General features: G+C 35.2%; 1 protein-coding gene across 4 annotated transcripts; it reads left to right on the forward strand.

The window, feature by feature from the left end:
• The first annotated feature begins 237 nt into the window (after positions 1-237).
• LOC145677512 (uncharacterized) lies at positions 238-21557 on the forward strand. Of its 4 annotated transcripts, none has more exons than XM_081747986.1 (3): positions 238-374; positions 7432-8138; positions 19777-21557. In XM_081747986.1, exons 2-3 carry the CDS (start codon positions 7459-7461, stop codon positions 20834-20836), a joined length of 1740 nt encoding a protein of 579 aa, XP_081604112.1. In that variant the 5' UTR covers positions 238-374; positions 7432-7458; the 3' UTR covers positions 20837-21557. The 4 variants fall into 4 exon arrangements, with proteins under 4 accessions (XP_081604112.1, XP_081604111.1, XP_081604110.1 ...); XM_081747985.1 differs by having other exon boundaries at positions 298-428; XM_081747984.1 differs by lacking the exon at positions 238-374 and adding an exon at positions 1156-1402.
• The last annotated feature ends 881 nt before the right edge of the window (positions 21558-22438 follow it).

A 22438-nucleotide genomic window follows, 5' to 3' on the forward strand; every position in this document is an offset into this window, starting at 1 on the left:
GTCTATCACGCGAAAAGCGTGCTACTGCTTAATCAGGAGGGAGCTGTGTTTACGGACGTTTATGTACGGTATGCATGTTCACTTTATATTGTTTATTTATTTATTTATTTATTATTTAAAATGGCGGAGTTAAGGCATAACCTTTTCTTCCACTCAACCATTTACATTTTTCTTTACAGTCGGATCTCTCTTTTTTTTTTTTTTTGTTTCGTAAAAGAAAAAAAGAAAGAAAGAAAAGAAAAAGAAACATCGTTTTCAGCTAGTATCTTATAAAATATAACCGAGAAATATCTGTTTTGTCGATTTTCTAACTATTTTCGGAGCTGAATTTAGCGACATTTTATGAATTAGAGTTGACAACAGTGCTCAAGGCTGTAGGTATAAAAGTAATTAAATGACTACAGTACAGTGTAAGATGCATTTTTAGGGTAGGTGTAGGTTGTATTATTTATTGAGGAAAAGCGTATCGAGATCACCACATAATATATATATAGTTTAAATTCGGATTATTTGCGTGTCAACAATGGTTGAAAACTAAAATTTCGTTTATTATATATTTATTTCCTTTCGATATATTTGCACAAGTCGATGTAAAATTTCCGTATCGGCGCTATCCAATTTTAGGTATCCATAAATCTAAAATTTTCCGAAGAAATATTGAACATTATTTCAAAACAGGAATATCTACATAATCAAAAAGTGATGATTTATTTTACAGATTTATACATAAATTTATTGCATATATACTTTTTAAATAAATCGACTGTTCAGGTCTTAAATAATCATTTTCGGAGTGTTGACTTGTATTTCTTTGTGCAGATTCATTTTAGGAGGGCTTTTGTGTACGTGCGCAATAAAAATTATTCTGCAAAAGACACTAATAACTTGTGCGAGGTCAGGTGGCATCTAAAAGACACCAGTGCTATCTAACCGAGCAGGCACGTAGCCAAGGGGCTTCGGATACAGAAATGAAAAATTTTAACGAAGTATGAAACAAAAAGAAACGAGAAAAAGATGAATCATCGTCAAAAATATAAAGTTACACCAAGCGTTTGGTTACTCTTTCTTATGAGGAGCTTTGTGTGGAAGAAACGGAGGAGTCAAATTAAAAATTAATATTATTGTAATGGAGCATTTCGAATTCCATCTATCTCCATGCTAATCCTATGAACTACAAATGACGATCGACAAACCAGTTGGATGAGATAGACTCTCAGGTAGAACTTAAGAAATGCCCAGAATCACCAATAATATGAGCCATTTTGAATTTCGCGGCAACACTAATCCATTTTATAGGATGTCTTTACTCTCAAAAGAGATATCGTTCTTATCCTTGAAGGCATTAAACGAGGACAAGAAAAAGAAGAAAGAAGACAAAAAGAACCGAGTTCGAATGACCTCGGTAGACTATATCTTTTTCAATATTTTTTTATATTCTCTTACTCAAGATTTCTTCATAGTTTTTATTATAATAATTACTAACATATCCTCATTTTATTATCCTAACAAACCAATATGGATAATGTGCCAGTAGAATAGTTTAGATTGATTGATCTCCTGGTGTGTAACCACAATATTTCATGTCATCCCCCCATTACGAAATCCTGCTAAACGAACGAATATATATTTTGCAGTAAAATAGTTTAAAATGATCGAGCCCCTGGTGTGATAACCATAGTATTTCGTCACGGACCCCCCCCCTATTGCGAAATCCTGGCTACGTGCCTGAACCGAGTCATTGTAAGTGGGCTCGAGTGTAGTAATGGGTAAATTCCCGGGAAGATATTTTTCGGGAATACCCCCGGGAAGATTCCCAAAATGGAAATTTATCCGGGAATTTATGTTCAATCAGAAATAAAATTGCATTCTTTTACTATATTATGATTTCAAAGGTGAATTAATTTTTATATCACAGCATATTATTACTGTTGTCCACAGAGTATTCTTTAAAATGCATATTCTGAACGGTACTATGTTACTTTATTAACACTTTATTATATTTAGAGAGTACGCATAAATGTATATTTATTTACAATATGTTCTATCAATTAATTATGTGTGAAAAAATTAATACTTTTAAACCACTAATCAGTTTAAATTAATATGTAAGTGGAGTTGCTCAACTTGACTATTACTGATATTATAAACACATTAAATTTATAAATGTTATAAACCAATTAGATTGGGTAAATGCTAGAAGATACATGTCTCACCAATTTATCAATATTTGCGCATACACATTTATGTTCACAAAATTTGCAAGATACTTACTTATCTTTATATTTTAGCACGTAACATTGCCATACACGACCTTTCATTCTACCTATTTCTCGAAATTCCATACGTTAATTCACATGTAAAGGAAGTCCAAGTACCTCTTCAGAAATTCGAGTCAGAGAGAGGAGACAGACCGACGTCTATTACTAATGGTGGTTCAGGGTTTATTAATAGTACTTCATCTCTATTTCTACATAATTCTAAATTACTTTACAAAATGGTTCCTTTTCATCATTTGTAAATTAGTACTTTGCTAATTTTGGCTGTTCTTTAGCATTGGGGGCCAGCTTTTGCACCTACTTTTTTGCGATATTCTATTCCGATGCGGTTTTTTTTATGGTTTCATACGTTAAATTACGTTACCAACATTAAATTCAGACAGCATTGCAGAGCGAGCGTTAGCGAATGAAGGCGGGTTAGAGCCCCGCATGGCACGTTGTTTTCTATCTTCGTTACCATCAATTCACATTCTTTTCTCACCTAAATCACTTCTACTTACCTTTCCGTTTTGTATAAATCCCCTATTGCCTTAAAAAAATTGTGGTCGATACTTTCTTGTCTACTTGAACATCACTATCAACTCATGTCTTCCGTAAATCATCCTACTTTTTGCTACTTTGGCCTCCCAATACTAAAGAATTACCTTACTTTTTAGTGCAAATGGAAATGGAACTTGAAAACTCATATTATTAGTTATATAAAGTACCGTCAAATAATTTTAATTTTTTAACCTACAAATTCTTTAAAACCTAGAAGTAAACCGTAATATATTAAAATAAAGTAATTAGTCATATGGTTCTTATAATTTGGAAGATAAAGTAGAGAAATTGAAATAAATTCCTTCCCGGGAATTTATAGGCCAGGGAAAAAACCCGGGTATATTCCCATTTTAAAATTCCTTCCCACCGGGAATATTCCCACTGCCCATCACTACTCGAGTGTAAGCGCGGGGGTGTGTCAGCGACGGTGGGTATATACGTAAATGAGAATAGCGCAAGCACTGTATATGGTATAAAAACTTTTATCTTACGTTTAGATTTTGTATCTGTTACTAAAGATATTATAGGTAATATTCTGATATGATCCCTTCGCTTGCACATTTGAATTCCGAAGTATCGTAACACACTGCTCACATAAATTTCACGAATATATCTATCCCATAGCTCTGTCGCTTCTATGGTTGTTCGTCATACATACGCATCTTACAGGTAGGAACACATTTTGATTATTTTAAACACTGATCTATTAAAATATTACAAATTTGTTATTTTAATTTTAGAAATATGTGGGTACGTACAGTAAATTTAAATCAATCAAAGTGTGTGGGGATCTTCGATGTAAATGTATAAAACGATAATCATGAATGTTGGCTGTATGGTTGCGAAACATGCGAGAATGGGGAATGGCGGAAACTTCATAACGAGGAACTACATAATTTATACGGTTTACGAAACATTGTTAGGGTCGTTAAGTCTAGGAGGCTTAGGTGGGCAGGTCATGTAGCTAGAATGCAAGAAAGTAGAAAACGCTTTCAAAGTCTTGACTGAAATACCAATCGGAAAACGATCATTAGGAAGACCTAGGCGCAGATGGGAGGACAATATTAAGATGTATCTCACAGAAATACGAATATAAAGTAGAAACTGGACCCAGTTATCTAAGAACAGAACTCAGTGGAGAGCTTTTGTGAATGCAGCAATTGAACCTCCGGATTTCCTAGGCCATAGGGTTAGTTATATCGGGATCTTATCTTTAATATCTCTAATAATGTTAGAAGCGTAATCGAAGCTGTATTTTTTTAAGCACAAAATAACCCATAAAAAAGCCATCGTGTATTGTATGTGAATTTGTATTCGCATTCACATACGTGAATTCGTATGTGAATGCAATGTGTTAAGTCATTATGTAGGACTGTGCCGCAGAGTAAGTCCAACATGTCCAGGGTTTAGAAACATGAAAATTTTGTCATTTAACAGGTAATTCACTGTCACTACCTTAAATGTTTTTTCACGAATTCCTTGGTGCAAATTCACTGTAGCAGTGCTGAATATAAATAACATGTCCGGATGTATGCCATAAAAACTACAGTGTAAAAGATATACCAACTCAAGAATACAACTATCTAACAGCCAGGGCATGGCGAAGGTGCTGAGCTAGCGCATCTGTTCGTCTGTAGCTAGCAGCTTTGTCAGGGACAACGGGAACACGGGGACGAGGGTATCGCTAAAATCACTAGATTAGGTTAGGTGCGATTAGTTGCTTTTTTAATATATTCACTGCAATTACTTATTTTAGTCGTGTACAATTCCGACGCTGCCTTGAGGAAACTGGGCTACTGTCCTTTTTATTGTAGAAGACTTCAAGTACTCTGATAAATAATCTTCCATGTACTAACTTTTCCCCCAGAATGCTGGTATTGAGTACCTCATACTACGCTATCTGCTTTCAATTACTTGAAAGTGAACACCACATGGCTCACCATTTAGTACTTCCTTATTATGTCAAACAATTAACCACTTTCTGCTATACGGACAAATTCAGTGGAATGATATACACGGAAGTGTTTATCCGTCGTTCAGGTAGTCGTATGCATTCCATGAATCAGATGACTTGTTCGTGGTGTAGTATTCCCGTATCCTTTCGTTTACTGGCACTAAGGAAAACTTTGAATCCTTTCATCGCTGATCACCACCGAAAACCCACTGCCTCTCCTTTGACCTTTGTTATACTTTCTTTTTCCGAATTTCGTTTGATCTATTTTAATGATTTTCTCCCCATACCTGTTCGTCCACAATTTCTACCCCTCCGTTTCCCATCCTTTCCTACAAATACTCTTCCAACTACCAATGTGTGATGGCCCCATTTATGGTCATGGCAAACTAGATCTTTTCTAATTTTACAACAATATATAAGAAATAGCACCGTATCTATTTATAACTTTGTGTCGTCGAAGACAGGACATTTCACTGCCGACTTTTGCCAATGACATTTCACACTATGATTACGATGTTTACATTTAAATACGTAACTTCTACTCCATTTCATTATTTTTAAGGTTTTCCTACATTTACCATGCTTTCTGCTGAATTTCAATAATCCGTGCCGTTCTACAAAACGTTACAGCTCCTCTTTGCACAATGCGCTCTTATAAACCTCAAAATCGAAATGTCACATCATCTTTCAATACGGAGAACTAATTGCCTCATCACCCCCAATGTCTGTCGCTACACACAAAATAGCATGTCTCATCACACGCTAGTATCTGTAAGTACAGACAAAATGGTATGCCTCATCACACGTTAATGTCTGTTGCTACAGACAAAATAGTACTTCCAAAACGCAGCTTTTAACATTTGAATATACCGCATTAAATTTGTTTAGCTACATGATTTTAACGAAAAAATGTCGATTCTCCATTTTTTTCCCTGTAAATTTAACATATTTGTTATACATCTGGACCTATTCTTCGGCACATAATCTGTAATACGTAATGATAAAGCAATGCCACACTCAAAGAAGCCAGTAACATGTAGAAAGTGTGTTTCCACTATCCTAGCACATATCCACCACCGCTAATGCTTCCTACCCTTGCAGAGATTAGATACAATTTGTGCCTTTTACTGGGCGCCTTGCACAGAATAATTCTTGTTTTATGCGCTGTCGTTTTTACGGAATCTGTCGGCGCAACATGTCGTATAACTGTAAAATCCTCCTAAAGTGGATCTGCAACTCCACTATAACAAACGCTTTTCAAAATAATTCAACAGTCCACTTACTTTTGACAAGGACTATATATGTATTCCAAGATTCATAATATGAGGATCTCGTAAGATAGGTCTACTCTATTTTCGGCATAAAATTGGATCACTTTCCCCCTTTAGGATAAGCATTTCTAAAATTTTAAATACTTTAGCATAGTCATTTTCCAACATTTAACCAGCTCAATAGTGAAAATTTGTATGAAGAGCATAAACCAAACATTTATCTTTCTAAGATTATGTCGCACATTTTAACTAGTTCTGGTCCAAATAGTCAAATTTTCTATTTCTTGCTAATAAATTTTCTCTTTTAAATTTCATTTCCTTGAAACAACTTTACATTTTAATCAATATATATAATAGATGTGTGCCTAAATGTTATCAAGTGTGTATATGCGAGTTTTTCATGTGTCGAGCAAAAAAAGAAATAAATGATGTAGTTAGGTTAATATTCTATTTGAAACGTCGACTACTGGTCCGCGCTACCTCCGCACTACCTAACGAAAATTTATAACAATACAGAGTGGCCCAACATTAGGTATACACCCTGCATTGATCAAGTATAACATTCTAGTTTATGGGTTTATTTGCTTTGGCTCTTCTGAGCTCAAGGTGTAAGTAGAAAGGCATTAAGAACCAATAATAAAGAAAATAAGTCTACCTGATGAATAACAATAAGAAATAATATAAAATGCAATGAGCTGATCGGTATGATACATACTTTTGGGCCACCGTGTAATTCATCATCAGGAAAATTTAATTTTCCATTTAAACGTCTCCTTGCAAAACAAACAGGCTATATAAAGGACCCCGCTCAGAGCTTTATGAAATCCGGTTTCCGTTAAATTGGCTGGTATTGCAGTATGTTGTGTATTTTGGTCCCCAGATGTGAAGTCTCATGGACATGACCTAGTAGAGTCAGGAAAATGGCATAATCGGACGCAGCGACTCAAAAAAAAAATGTACTTTCTGTTCAGATTTTTGCAACATTCCTTCTCGGTTTGACCTTGAAATGACCATGAACCTGACGTCATGGGTGTTAACCGATCTCAAATTCGGAATCAGCGATCCCCGGATATCTCACAAATATGGGGTTTTCGGGCTTCGTGTCCATTGAGACTTTTCATCAGGGGACCAAAATACACAACATACTGCAACACCAGCCAATTTAACGGAAACCAGATTTCCATAAGCTCTGAGCGGGGTCCTTTGGATCTACTGAGTTCGCGACCTAAAGCAGATGCGATTGACTGGAAGCCTAATTAGATTTTTCGCCATAAAACTATAAAACTGGTATATGTGCTAGAGACTGGTAGACAATTAGCTTAAAATATCTATATCTCTATTGTTTTATTATATTGTAATTATTTTAAGCATACAGTAATTTATTTTTCAGATCACAAAAAGCTGTTGTCATTTGGAAATGAGTAAGACAAGTGTAAATGATCTTATCACTGAAATAGAAGTGATTACGCTTACAAACGTTCCTGGTACTGAAAACGATACTGTTAGTGATCATGATGATTCCGATTCCTCTGTTCTTTCTGATTATATTTCAACACCATTCATGGTGGAAAAAATTGAAAAATTACCCGTGGCAAATGGTGTTCCCAATTGTGATAAATTACAGTCTATTACAGAACCGTCATACGAGAACGAAATCATCGAGGAACTTGTGAATAGTGGTGATCCGTCGTGTCCGTCTGAAGCGCCAGATGATTGTTATAGTGATGATGTCAGAGATAGTGATTTCAAGGCATTTCACAAAATGCATGAAGATTCGTTATTTCAGTCGAATAGTGATGATGTCAGAGATACTGATTTCAAGGGATTTCACAAAATGCATGAAGATTCGTTATTTCAGTCGAATAGTGATGATGTCAGAGATAGTGATTTCAAGGCATTTCACAAAATGCATGAAGATTCGTTATTTCAGTCGAATAGTGATGATGTCAGAGATACTGATTTCAAGGGATTTCACAAAATGCATGAAGATTCGTTATTTCAGTCGAATAGTGATGAATTTCTTTCTTGGTTTTACAAAATGTCACGGCCAGAAGAGAATAATTCGGATGCGAAACAGCGTACTTCTAGAAAACAGAGGTTTGTAAAGTTGTACATTTTATTTATTGTTTTATATAGAAATTGTATTATATTCCAGTCTGTACTTCATGTTGTACAATCTACACTTTGTTTAACTGTTGATTTTTTAAGCCTTCCAACTGTTTAAGGTGTCATACACAAATTATTTTTAATTGAAATTACAACCTTTACAAATCAATCCCAATTTCTACATTGGTTTTGCTCTTTGTTTTTTCACCTTCAGAATGTCTTATTTTAGTTATTCACTGACCAATTGGTATCTTAAAAATTCATTTTACCATATTAGGTGTACAATATGATGCATCGATAAAAGCATATAAAGACAGTATCGAATTATGTTGTTGCAAAAACGTTGGACATTCTGATGTTAATGAAGAAGGAAAATATTTTGAAAAGTCAGTTTATTCTTCAGATTGCGCAAAGGGCCTAATGGTTTGAAACCTCAATTTTTATCATTACGTCCAAATTTTACGGATTATTTTTTTTTATCTCAATGGTTTTGTATTTTTTGTAACTTTAGTAACATCAAATTATTTTAGCTCATAAATTATTATTATTTGTAAATAGCGCGAAATGTCTGTCGTTCGCGGATAAGGCTTAAATTAGGAAGTTTCGGTGAAAATAATAATAGTTAGGTTATAGTTTTTATATTACTATAAACAGACGCACTGTGTTACTAAAGAAAATGTACTGAATTTTAATCTGTATTTTTATTTGTAATAATGAATTGAAGTTATTCCGATCGATTATGTTGCTACTCAAATAAAAATTTTATATTGCAAAACCTCCTTTGGAATAATGATAAGGTTGTGAAAATGATCAAAGCTCAATATTATAACTTGAGAGAATCTTAGAGCTTAGACCATGGAAAAGACGGTTTGGAAAAAGAGTAGGCGAATTATAGCTGAAAGAAAATGAAAACTATTTGATTGCATTGTGTGACTATGCTCTGGCATTTTCTTGTGAATGTGAAAATGAAGGTAAATGCTTTTGACTATCTTATAGTATATTTATGTCAAAAATGAGAAGACCCTACTCAGTGAGAGAAAATTTATGTACGATTAACGAACAACCAAGGTCACCTGCATTTCATAATTTGGATCAAAGGCAGAGACGATTGAAAACAACTACATTTGGGGGTACAAACTATTGCGCTGTGACACACACTGAAACTACTCATTAATCTTGCGAAAGAAGCAGTAAAATCGATATAGCTTGTGTTTCTTCTGCATTTCAAATCGAGATTGACGTCTGTTCCATTAATAAGCAATATTATGGTGTTTTCAAGAGAGCCACTGCTGCTGTAATGTTTCTGATGTGCTTTATAATTTAGAATGACCTCGGAAAAAAATATCATTGCTAATGATCGACTAAAGTAAGGCAAGAAGAGAAACACGCAGAAAAGAGAGGTTGTAGTACAAGCAATTTACCTCTTAATTGTTATAAAGGGAATACACTTCAGTAGTAGATGGGCAATATATCGGCCACGTTACGTCGGTAAATGGAACTGGGAGTAAAGTAATCATTTGCACCCTAAACTATGGCATATGTAATGATTTCAACGTTATAACTTTTGAACTGATCAGTTGTGTCGGCACTGCAACACATGTTGAGGAATGTTTATTACGGAATATCAAGGTCAAAATTCAGCGCTTATTGCAGTGATTCATTTGTTTAAGCACACTACTCTTTATACATTTATTTAAGTTCTTCGATGAGTAAACGGCCAGACGAGCGTCACTCAGCGGGAAAATCGAAAACTGCCTGGCTATGGGTAACTTCCTGGTAATTTCGAAACAATCGAATGTCGAAAATGACGTTACTAGTTTTAGCAAAGAGTTTCATTAGTACTTTCTGGTCGTTGCGAGGGAAATCCAAAAGAACATTGTAAGATACTGAATCTCTCACTCATTCAATTATTGTCACGTGTAAACAGTCTTATGAATGTTTATTTTCGATACGCCTACGAATGAACTGAAGATAGTACATACTTGTATTGCGAAAACATATGCTCCTGTTTGGTTCTATCTTCAGAATTACTACTCAGTGAAATGCAGTTCAAAGCTATCTTTCAGGCTATGCCAGTAGCGAGGCATTTGTTGGATAACATTAAATAAACTATCCATTCTGGAAATATGTTGATGTCGATGGTCGTTGAGGAGAGAGAACACATACCCCAGTTGAGTTACCGATTCATAGTGTAAGCTAGAAATTAACAGACGAAGGAGAAATCAAAATTTTTAGGTTTCTCTTAACAAGTTTGAATGACAAAGACTACACTGAGTTGAATGGATAGAGGAAACAGAAGCTGCCGCTCCCTCGAAAGATAGTAAGCTTGACAGAAAATATTTTGTAATTTCTACAAAGTATATCTCCGTCTGAGTTGAAATTATGAATACCCTCAGTCACACCCGAACAGTGGTAAGATGTATAGAAACTTGGAGAAGACAGACTACCTAGGATATGTGTGCGGACAATATGGAAGTATGCGGATAATATGGAAGTATATTAGAGCAACAACGCACTGAAAGCCTTTGGTGAGTAAATTCAACTGAAAATCCGATTTTAGGATGATACCTTTGACTGAAAATTATAAAGCACTGTATTTTACCATATTCTGAACAGTTCAATGGTTGAGTACGGCGCCGGTTGAACTCGAGTTACAGCTTTTCCACACGGTGGGTTTTGGATTATTTTAGCAAAAGTAATTTTATGAAATGCGTTGAGCTCGAAACATGTTTTCTTCTCAAATTTGAATGTATAAGATCACTCTAGGACAAAATATTTCAAAAATATGGTTTTGTATATATTTAAAACAAGAATATGTAGGTTTATATTCTGATTAAAAAAAAAAACAACGAAATTCACGAACTCTAGGGCTTATGTACGGTCACTACTGTAAATGTACAACTGTAAATTTCAAATATTTCTGCTTTCAGCAAGCAGCTACATTCAAGTAATCTCATGTTGTTTGTAGTTGAAAATCACGGTCTATAGAATTTGAATGTTAAGATAATTACCAGAGTTATTGGTAACTTTTCTCGAAGTTTTTGCCTTTGCGTAATCTGAAGATATTAAATTAATATCTTTAATTTTATTACTGTAGTATGTGAACTTTTCAACACTGTTAAAATTCGACACTCAAAGTTCGCTTTCTTCCAATCTAATGTAGAATAGCACGAAACGTCATACAGCTTGTCAATACGTATGAGCAAGTAATTGAAGAGAGGTTAGCGAAGCGTCTAACATTCGAATCGATCGGCATTTGTGTGCCGTCTAGCGTTTGACTTCACAATCTGTCCGTCTGTTCCTCCGATTTCAGTTAAACATGTGCCTTCCTTCGATTTGCAGAAACAACAGTATTGTTTGGTATTTTAATCCATCATATATAAGGGGCTAGAAGACATCCAACACCGTACATGATACAGCATATAGAAAAGAGATACAAAGAATAATCTTACATTCATTTGAATTGTCATTAAATTGATAGCTGTAGTACAACAAAATATAAAATCAGTATATTCCAAATTATTAGTACACTACTCTCATAATAACTCAAGCTATATAATTGCTATATTTCTGGTGCAAACTAATCTGATCATTTTATTTTAATGGATGATCTGAAGTGGAAATTATTTCTTATGTACATGTACACTCATGTTCAAAATGGTTGTCGCATATCTATAACTGTCTTCTTGTAAGAATATAATTTGATAATGATTTTGCATGGTACTTTTAATACTGATGCTATGTGTATAATATGCTATGCGTTTACAAAACTACTTTTCCAGAAACCAAGCATATGATGATAAAATCAAGTTTATTTGTGTATGTAAACTCAAGTGCAGTATAATCGAGAAAGATGCAATTATGTTGAACCAATTTGCTCGAATAAAACAATAATACAAATTCATACTAAGCTCAAAAACTGCTCCGATTAAACAAGTCTCAAAAATATGGAGGTACTACATATTTTTTGTGAATTGTAATGTGTATGCGAACTGAGGAAGTGTCATATTGGACAGCACGTCAGGGGAATTGACATTTGGAGTGAAATTGTGAGCTAACATTATATTATTATCAAAGCTTCAGTGAGAAAATCAGGAGGACACGGTGATTCAGTATTAGGACACTTACTCTTAATACGGATGATCCTTAATTCGATCTAAGCGCATACGAGCTTGTAATGGAAACTTCTTTATAGGTTTTCTCGGTATTCCCCTTTACTTGACTATCTTATTTGTACTACCATTGTCTGTTACCCTCAGAAAATGATAGAAATAGATTATCTTTCTTATTCGAAGCATCGTATTCCAACAATGACTGAACACTGCCGAACTGATCGCTCTACGTGTTACAGTGTAACAAATTTTCCAGCCAAGATAGCCACAGTCTGATTAATCATCAAATGTAACGAAGCGAATGATGAAATATGTTCATAGTTCTGCAGAGAATAAATAAATGCATAATTCAGCTGGCTCACTAATTACCAATCATACTGGTAGTTAAAATTGTCACCTATGTAGACTGAGTGATTTCCTGAGCCGTTTTGCAACGACGAAAGAAAAGCTTGAGACCCCACCTGGGAATGAACACAGTCCCTCTCTTCATACAGAGACACTGACTCCTACCGCTGCTGTGGTTAATCCGCTTAGGTGTATGTTAAAAATAAAAAATAAAAAAATACTATTTAAGATTCTCAAGCTACGCGGGAAAAATTAATCACATAATTGTCCTTTGTATATAATAATTTATCACATTACTTGGTGTTTCCTGGTAACTCGTAACTCCGTACAGGGTTTTGGAACCTGTGTTTTAACCTGAATTGTAATTACTTATATTTTATTTTAGTTTTCAAGGTTACTGTGCTCGATTAGTTCTGTAGATTATGTAGAACAGGGAGGGCGGTGTACAAATAACTTGAAACCACAATACAATTGTAAATTCCAATTTTGAACGGATAGTTCTTTATTTACATTTATAGCTGGTCTTATGTTTTAAACAGTGCTAATAAGAGGCATTTCATAAACGTAATATTCCGTAGGCCATTTCTCATTATTGAAGTCAGCTTTATAACAAAACAAAAGGGTCATTCAGAAATCATGACAAAATAAAACAGAAATTGAGTTCTTGGTAGACGAATACCACGTGGATAATTTTTTTTCGGAATTCGCTTCTTTCCTCTCAAATTCCTTATTTCACTATTAGAATCCATTTTATTGTTTTCTTCTCCTTTGGCTCGGTGCATATACATCTCATATAATATTAAAAAGTGAGCAATTGAAGGTAGAATCGTGGTTTCTTTATCGAAACGTTTAGGTTTTTCATTCTACCGCTTTTCTTAATGTTCAGATCAAATATGTACCGTTACTATAGTATTTTCGGCCAAAACATCCACTTCACTCTGCTGGTACGTCGCTGGGTTCGGGTTCTTCGACGTGAGAACTGCGCTAGAAAACATACGCCAATTTGCCCGAAATACTAACCCAACACCTTATAAAAACCAGAAAAACAGACAGCTATAAAGAGCAATTCGGCTTCTGTCTGGATAATGGATAAAGGTTATTGAACTGTGTATTAACTATTTTGAAAATCAATTCTTGCTGCTTTTGCAGTGACAATATCTCTCCCATGGAGGAATATCAGACTGCTCTGATTTTCTAACATCCAAATCTGAATATGTAGCTGAAGTGATGAATTTGAATGATGCAAACGGTTACTGTAAAACTTCACAGATCAGTAACTCTGTTTCAGAAACAGAGTGGTAGCTTATCGAAAACTTCCTCTTTTTGTGAAAAACAATTTCTCGCTGAACGTAATTTCTATAAATATCTATGGAAACACGAGGTTAGAAACGTATGCCACCAATGTGAAGAATATTTTGGAGATACAAAAATATTCAAGAAACACATTAAACAACAAGTTAACGGAAATCGTTATACGTGTAATAAATGTGGTAAAGTGTGCTGCAACAAAAGTAAATTTAGTGTTCATTTGAAAGTTCATTCCGGTGTAAAAACACATTTCTGTATGATCTGTGAAAAGATGTTTTCAAATAGAAGTGGACTGCAAGTGCTCAAGTTGACCCATGCTGGTGTAAAACCATTTGCTTGTAACGAGTGTTCAAAAACCTTCCGTGAAAAATTGAAGTTAGAAACTATCGGGTTCACTTGGGTGTAAAATCTTATGTGTGCGACAAATGTGAAAAATGTTTCAGTGACTCTAATGCGTACAAGACACATAAAATTATCCAGACCGGGATGAAGCCTTGCAAATGTAATGAGTGTGAATCGGTGTTTGCAATTAGTTAATTAAGTTTGCAATTAAGTTTTCAATATCGACACAAAAAAGTACATCGTACAGACAAATGATACGTGTCAAGAACGTGGACAAATTTATGCTGGCAGAGATTCTTTAATGAAACATCTAAAGCAGCATAGGAGTGCGACATGTCCCTGTGAAGTATATTTCAAAACATACAACTCAGAACGAACTTTAAAGGAGCACGTTCGAAGTCATGTTGGAAGTAAAAATTTCGGCTGCGCACAATGTGGCAAAACGTTCACTCGAAAGGGGTTTAATTCATGATCATGACCACACATATAAATGCTTTCCAATGTGAACAGTGTAATAAACGATATCCGCATGAGTACTTGCTACGTAAGCACATCCTACATATTCATGTTTAATCAGAAGAAGCACAACAGTATATTATTAATTTTTCCACTACTGAAGTCACTAAATCTACTCTGTCGTTCACAATACTGAATAAAGATTTTTATGTTACGTTTTGAAGCTTTGATTCGATCGCTGAAAATGGACTCTTTCTTTTATCACAAAACAGGCGTGAAGGCGTGTTTGAACCTGAAATCGGAGGGCTCGCTACCGACATCCACTCTGAATGCCAGGTGGTTGAAGCTATGGTGACCTTTCACTGACTACGTATAGAGTAGTAGAACTGAAAAGAATTTTCATTTTTTAGTCACTGTTTGAGTCTATCTCTGGGCAGGCAATAAAAATAAAAATTGGGAAATCGTCGTCTCTGATTTTCCTGAAAATTTACTAGGTGTAAAACTATAAGGGAATCAGAAGAAAACATGTTCTGTTCTAGGTTTTAAAAAATGCGTTCCTGCGGTATAGCAGGTGAAAAGTAACGTGCGGAATCCAGCGTCGAACGTCATATTTTCTTTTATAAGATCGTAAATATCAGATAACATTTTAACTCAGATGATGAATCCTTTTTTGTTTGTTCGTTTGTTTTGAACTATCTTTACAGTATAAACTAAATCTAAACGGGTTCAAAACTTACCTTCTACAGGAATTCAAAGCAAATATTTTTTTCTGCTAAAAACACCAATCTCAAGAAGTCTCGAAACATTATAGAAGTCCTCTAAGAAAGAGTACTACAATCCTGAAAAGAGCGAGATGTCACTTGCCTCTGAATTGTGTCACAAAGATTTTTTGAAATCATTATCGGACCAATGCGTTCAATATTATGAAAACAAAATTAGATATACTAAATTTTATTATTATTACACTTCTTATTGTTATAAAGCTCCAGCGGCTGCAGTATTGTCTGTTATCAGAAGAGTGGGAAAACCTGGTGATGGAAACTCCAATGACTCAATATGAGCGCTGCTCTAGAAATTTATATATTTCCATGCGTAGCCCTCTAGCCGAAATGGGGTTATTACGAAAACCGGGACACAGTGATAGCGCTAGACAGAGTTGAAAAACCAGCGACTGAAATTTTCAACTAGCTGAAAAAAAAAAACTGAATACCTACGAAAATTGATAGTAATCATATCCTCTGTCATCTCTTACAATTATGAGGCTTTATTTCATTGTTGCATTATTTCACATTGCTGTAAAAGTAGGTGTTTCATCATCCTGCCTGCCAATGGTAGCCTTGCACTTCTAGTAGAATAACATACCGATCCTCTGATTGATTGATTAAATGTCGATCAATGTTTTTGCTTCATCTTTAGTTTGGAACGTGTATTTGCATATTGTACATTGATCGCGCAGACTTTGTAAATTTTCAAAACTTGTTTACGAAATCCAGAAGGAAAGTAAGTGTTCTATGTAGGTAACTTTTAAACGAATAAAGATTTATAATCTACTTGTTTAATGGTGTCGTCATTTACCAATTTATTTTAAAAATGACTTTCGTTAATGGCTTCCGCTTGGCCAACTTTCACGTGTTATACCTCCGGTACGCATTTTTTATAAATTAAAACAAAGTGGATGTTTTTCTCAGATTCTTTCATAGTTTCATATATTCAAATTTCAAGAATATCTGAAAATAATTTCCACTCCTTTTCCGGTCTGGAGATCGATTGTGTCCACTATGGAGCAACACTCGTGGAGATCGATTGTGTCCACTATGGAGTAACACTCGTGGAGATCGATTGTGTCCACTATGGAGTAACACTTTCGTTCTTAGAACGAAACTTCACAGTCCTCTTGCTCTAGATCTTGTTCTACGTTTCATGTAGTCTCGGTAGTGGAAGTGGCACAACACTAGTATTCAACCAACCAAATATGTATATGTTACTTTGAGGGTACTGTGTTTGATCATAGATCGAGCGTGATTAATTGTAAATGTAACAGTTGCACTAGTGTCTACGTAATGGTAAAAAAAAAATGATGCTAATGTTGATTTAAGAACATAACAACTTGCTTCTTCAAATCCATCAGAAGTCTTTCAGTATGTGTATAAATGTGATTATACACCTTAAGCACAAAGGAAACATAAAAAGTAAAAAATTCTATCTCACTATACTTTTGTGTTTATTTTTATAAGCACAGCTCAACACACACGATCACGAAATACGAGTTTGGAATAATATAGCTTGTATTATGTATGCGTTTAACACGTATTACAATAAGAAATCCGGTAATTAGGCAGTTGCAATTAAATGTTCGATTTTAGTAATACTTGAGATTCAAAATATTGGTATAAGTCATTTATGGGTCAAGTAACTGATAAAATCAAAATGAAGTTCTCACGAAAGATTAATGCTATACGTTTGGCTTGGTACTAGAACTAATACTAGTCAATCAAAAACTTCATTTCATATGCGACAGATTTATCAAATACCAACAGTATTTCGGCTCACACACACTAATACACTTACAGTTCGTAAGAAACATATTCTTAAAGTGAAAAACAGGGCAGTCCCCTTTCTTAGGTTAAAGCGACACAGCAATTTTATTGGAGTTTTCAACCCCCTATCCCTCCAAGGAAAATGGATACCTTCATTAACAACTTTTCCCAAAATCCTCAGACTACGATTAATGCGTTTCTTCACTGCTACACTACAATGAAAAGAAAATATAGCCCTTATCTGTTTCAAGATCTTCATTCCAGTTGTGGCCTTCTGGTACCAACAGTATCTTGACATTATTTCCTGATTAACTCACTTATTGCAATTAGTCTTAACAACTTGCATAACTGTAATAAGTCTACTCAGTTCATGAGCAATCTTTCATAATTAATTTCAACTGAAGGCTAGGCATGATAGAAATTCTAATTAAGAAGCTAAAATACTTTTTTTTTTTTGTTGTTGTTTGAGAAATGCTGAAGAAAATAGTCGCTGTTAACGTGCATTTAAAATATGCTTTGTATTAAATATGTTTATAATGTGATGTAATTGTTTAAGTATATTTTGAACATTTCAAAATTTCAAATCTTTGGCATGAATTTTTGACGTAAATTAACACGATGTATTGCAAAATACCGACACAAAATAAAATAATGGATTGGTAACGGCATCCTGTGGAAGACATGATGAATAAGCCTCTCTTGTAGCATTTTACCGGAAAACAAAAAAATATTCATTATTTTGTTGTTGAAAACAAATATATTTTGTAATTGATGTAGTATTGGGTGTCCCACTCTAAAGGGTTCCCGGGAAAACTGTGATAGAAATCTTAATAAAAGAGGATATGAAAACAAATTTGTACATGACATACGTTTATGGTTAAGAAATAAAGGTTCATTACAAGATGTGCTTGAAGTGACTTCCCACCCCCACCTGTATATACAGTTCAGCATGGCGCTGCATGTTCGTGAATGTTGCTGCCAGAGTTTCGAGCGTGACTGCCTGGATTTCACGGCAGATGTTCTCGCGTAACTGTCGACGTTGCAGGATTGTAAATCTGTGAAATGTGGCGGCAATAAAGTTTCTGGAGCAGTGTATAAGTCTCGTGTACCAGTATAGCCTGGCTTGCTGTTCGTGATTTTTATGCAATTTGCTTCTTCCAACGCTGTTTAATTCTGACGATGTATCGACATTCTGTGGAGGACCACGTGTTTCTTGTCAAACAGTAGTAGAGAAGAGGTTTCCTTTAAGACGTCAGCGACTGGTCGACGTAAACCATTTAAACACTGCATTTAAGGCTTTATGACGAAGCTGGGTCAAGGGGAACATTGTTAGATATCATATGTACGACAGGGACTCCTCAGTTATCGAAAGAAAGTGTGGATGATGTAAGATACGAATGTTGGCATCGCCCACAAAGTCTCTTCGCCATTTATTGTAGGAATCTAGACTATTGCTTAGCACGTGTCACAGAGCTGGTAAGAAAGGAGTCCTATATCCCTACAAGCTTACAGTTGTTCATAAACTGAGACATACTGACCATGATAAACACCTAACACACTGCCATGGATTTCAGCGATTTATCACTGACCAGGGATATTACAGTACAAGTGGTACAGTAATAGAACGTGGTTCCATTTGCCAGAATACGTGAACTCACAAAACATGTTTATGGAGTAGTCATGACCTGCATGCAAGCGTTGAGGAACCCCTTGGTTCATAGAAGCTCGACGTGTTTTGCGCAATTATCACAGCAGCGAATCATGGGGTTACTTCTTTTGACCCTACCAGTAAAGTAAAGTAAACCTGGTATTGCTTCATGGATTTGTTAACCAATCGGATGAGAGGAACTGAGACTTGGCTTGCACCATTAAGATCGAATAACATGCCACACGTCTAAAGCGAGTATGGTTGTGGTGGGACAATTTCTCCCTGACAGAGAGATTTACAAAGGATTATGGACCTCAAGACCACCTGACTTGACTCTTAACTTTTTTCCTCTGGGGTCATCTCAAAGGCAATATGAACAAGAACAAACCACTCAGCATCGGCAAGTTACTTGAGAACATCCGATGTGAAATCCATGTAGTCACGCCCAATATTTGAACAACAACATTCACGGACATGCAGCGTAGTGTTGAACAGTGAATACAGAAGGGGGAAGGCACTTCAATCACCTCTTGTAACATACTTTCATTTCTCAATCATAAAGGTATGCCATGTACAAATTTGGCTTCATATCCTCTTTTATTAAGATTTTTATAACAGTTTATCCGGGACCCCTTTCGAGTGGGACATCCTGTATTAAAAAGGGCCCATTCTATTCCAATTCTCTAAAGTATGGATGGCGATTAATGGTGTTTTAAGTATTAAAGTGATTCCTGCAGAACAATAACTTCGAAATTTCGAAGATTGTGATAAGATATTGTAGAAACCTAAAGACAGCAATTCAGCTCCGGTCTGGATTATGCATAAATGTTATTAAAGTATGTTTTATCTATTCTGAACATCAATTCTTTCTTGTTTTTCAGTGGCAATATCGCGGAAAATCCATCTCAAGGAACATCATACAGCTCTGACTTGCTAACGTCTGAATCGGAAGATATACCTCAAGTGTCAGACAGAAATTGTACGGCTGTTACAGGAAGAGGAGTTCTGTATTTTGAGCCTGGAAGTTTGTCTAAAACCTGTTCTTTCTGTGGAAAACATTTTTTCTCTGAACATAATTTGTATAGACATTTATGGATACATGGACTTAGAAACGTATGCCACCAATGTGGTAAATATTTTGAAGATTTAAAGATATTCGAGGAACACATTAAGAATCATACTAAGGAGAATTCTTGTGTATGTAACAAATGTGGTAAACTATGCCCCGACAAATATAAATTACATGAACATTCCAAAATGCATTTTAGCAGGAAATCACACTTATGTACAATTTGTGGTAAAAGATTTTCACAATCGGGTGCTCTGAATCTTCATAAATCTATCCATACTGGTTTGAGACCGTTTCCTTGCAACAAGTGCCCGAAAACATTTCGTGAAAAACTAAAACTAGAAATTCATTCTCGAACTCATTCGGGCATAAAACCTTATGCATGCGACAAATGTGAAAAACGTTTTAGTGACCCTACTGCTTACAAGAGACACAAGATTATCCACACAGGAATGAAACCTTACAAATGTAAAGAATGTGAGTCGGCGTTTGCTGATTCCAGTTCTCTCTATCGACACAAAAAACTACATAGCACAGACAAATGGCATGAGTGCCAAGAATGTGGGAAGAAATATGCTGTCAAAGGTCAATTAACGACACACTTAAAAACTCATACAGCTATAAGATATCCTTGTGAAATATGCTTAAAAACGTATTACTCAAAACAGAACTTAAAAGAGCACATTCGTAGTCATGTTGGTAGTAGGGATTTTGGTTGCGCAGAATGTGGTAAAACGTTCACTCGAAAAGGGTATATTCAGTTTCATATGGCCAAGCATATAAATGCTTTCCAATGTGGACAATGTAATAAACGATATCCGCATAAGTGCTTATTAAGTAAGCACATAGAGAATTGTCATTGGAAGCAATGAAGCAATGTAGAACTAAATTTCCACTAGCAATGCATATGATTTAATATTCATCTTGTACAGTATTGTGTGTAAATTCATTAATGATTGAAAATTGATTTTATCACTAGTTGCAGAAGAAGAAAGAACCAGAAACAATGAAAATAAATACAAAATAGATGTATACATTACGTGCATGAATATTTTTTAATCACTTTCGGCCCTAGCGATAGGAACTAAATACGCGGTTCTCATTGATTGAAGTTATTCGTTTTTCGCCACGTAGTATACATGTAACTGAAATTAAATGCCTCCTGTAGTTGGTCCTTGTGGCCGAACGTGCTAGCAATAATGATGACTTTTGGCGTAGGTTCAAACACGGCTCAAAGAAAGTTTTTTTTTTAATTTTTAAATTTTCATAACACTTTTGTCCTTAAAATAAGATACAAATAATACTCAGAAAAGTTATTTACTTATGTTACGCGTGCAGTTTTGCTATAAGAATCCATTGTATCAGTAGTAGTAGCAGTATTAGTAGTAGGAGGAACAGTAGTAGTAGTAGGAACAGGTTAGAAGCCCCGCAGGGCTCGTTTTATTCCGCCTTGACCTCCATGATATAAATTTAACCTCAGCTCGTTCTTCAATTTCAACAGAGTGACAATTTTCTTCTATTACTATAATACACAACACATGCAGCAGAAGATTTGGACAAGAGCAAACTGCAACCAATCAGAAACGTGTATTTGGTTCCTACATCCAGGGTCGAATGTGATAAAAATATATGCTACTGTCATATGTTGTGTGATGTACTATTCAGTAAGGTAATATTTCGTTTTTGTATGCATAAAGTTTACATATAATTGCGGCTCAATTAAACAGACTAATTAAATTCGTGGAGTAAGAACTCATGGTTCATTACCGCAGATAAAATTTTCTAGACCAATTTTGCTTAACCAGGATTTTTATTTAACTTTCTAACATACCGCTTTATGCGAATTCTTGTTTCTTGGTCTTCCTAAATAAAACTTTTAAGCAGTGGCAAAATTTAAGAACTTCAATAAAATGTATTACCTCACAAGAAAGATTTCCACTTATTAATCAATGCTACGTTTAAACGACTTATTTATGCAAGTGAAAAACGCCTCAAGCAATAAATTACATGGATTTAATTACGACGTAGTACTTCATAACAAAAGAGGGGTCGCGGTAGCTCAGTGTTAGAGCGTTCACCTTAGTGCATGGGGTCCCGGGTTCAAAAATGCTCCCGCTAAGTGAACTTTGTGGTGGGCAAACACCGTGTGCTTGGGTTTCCTCGGGGTTCTCCCGTTTCCTCCCACTTTTATCATTCCACCATTTCATGCATTTCTCACAATCACCGTCTCCTTTAGCCTAGCCTGCATAACCGTTGGACGTAAAACTAAAAAAAAAATATGTTTTCATAAGAAAAGTACTGCCCAGAGTATAATCACTTCCTAACTTTATATATGCATTTCCTCAAAGACATTCTGAAACACGTCAATTCCTCCTAAATTGCACCCAATATTCTTTCCTCCTAATATCTACAAGAACATCTCGTGGACATATTGTAATGAACATGGAAATTTGGTTATAGAAAAAGAGTTCTTT

This window comes from Thermobia domestica, unplaced genomic scaffold, assembly GCF_964235325.1.
Source record: "Thermobia domestica unplaced genomic scaffold, izTheDome1.hap1.1 HAP1_SCAFFOLD_964, whole genome shotgun sequence".
Taxonomy (NCBI): domain Eukaryota; kingdom Metazoa; phylum Arthropoda; class Insecta; order Zygentoma; family Lepismatidae; genus Thermobia; species Thermobia domestica.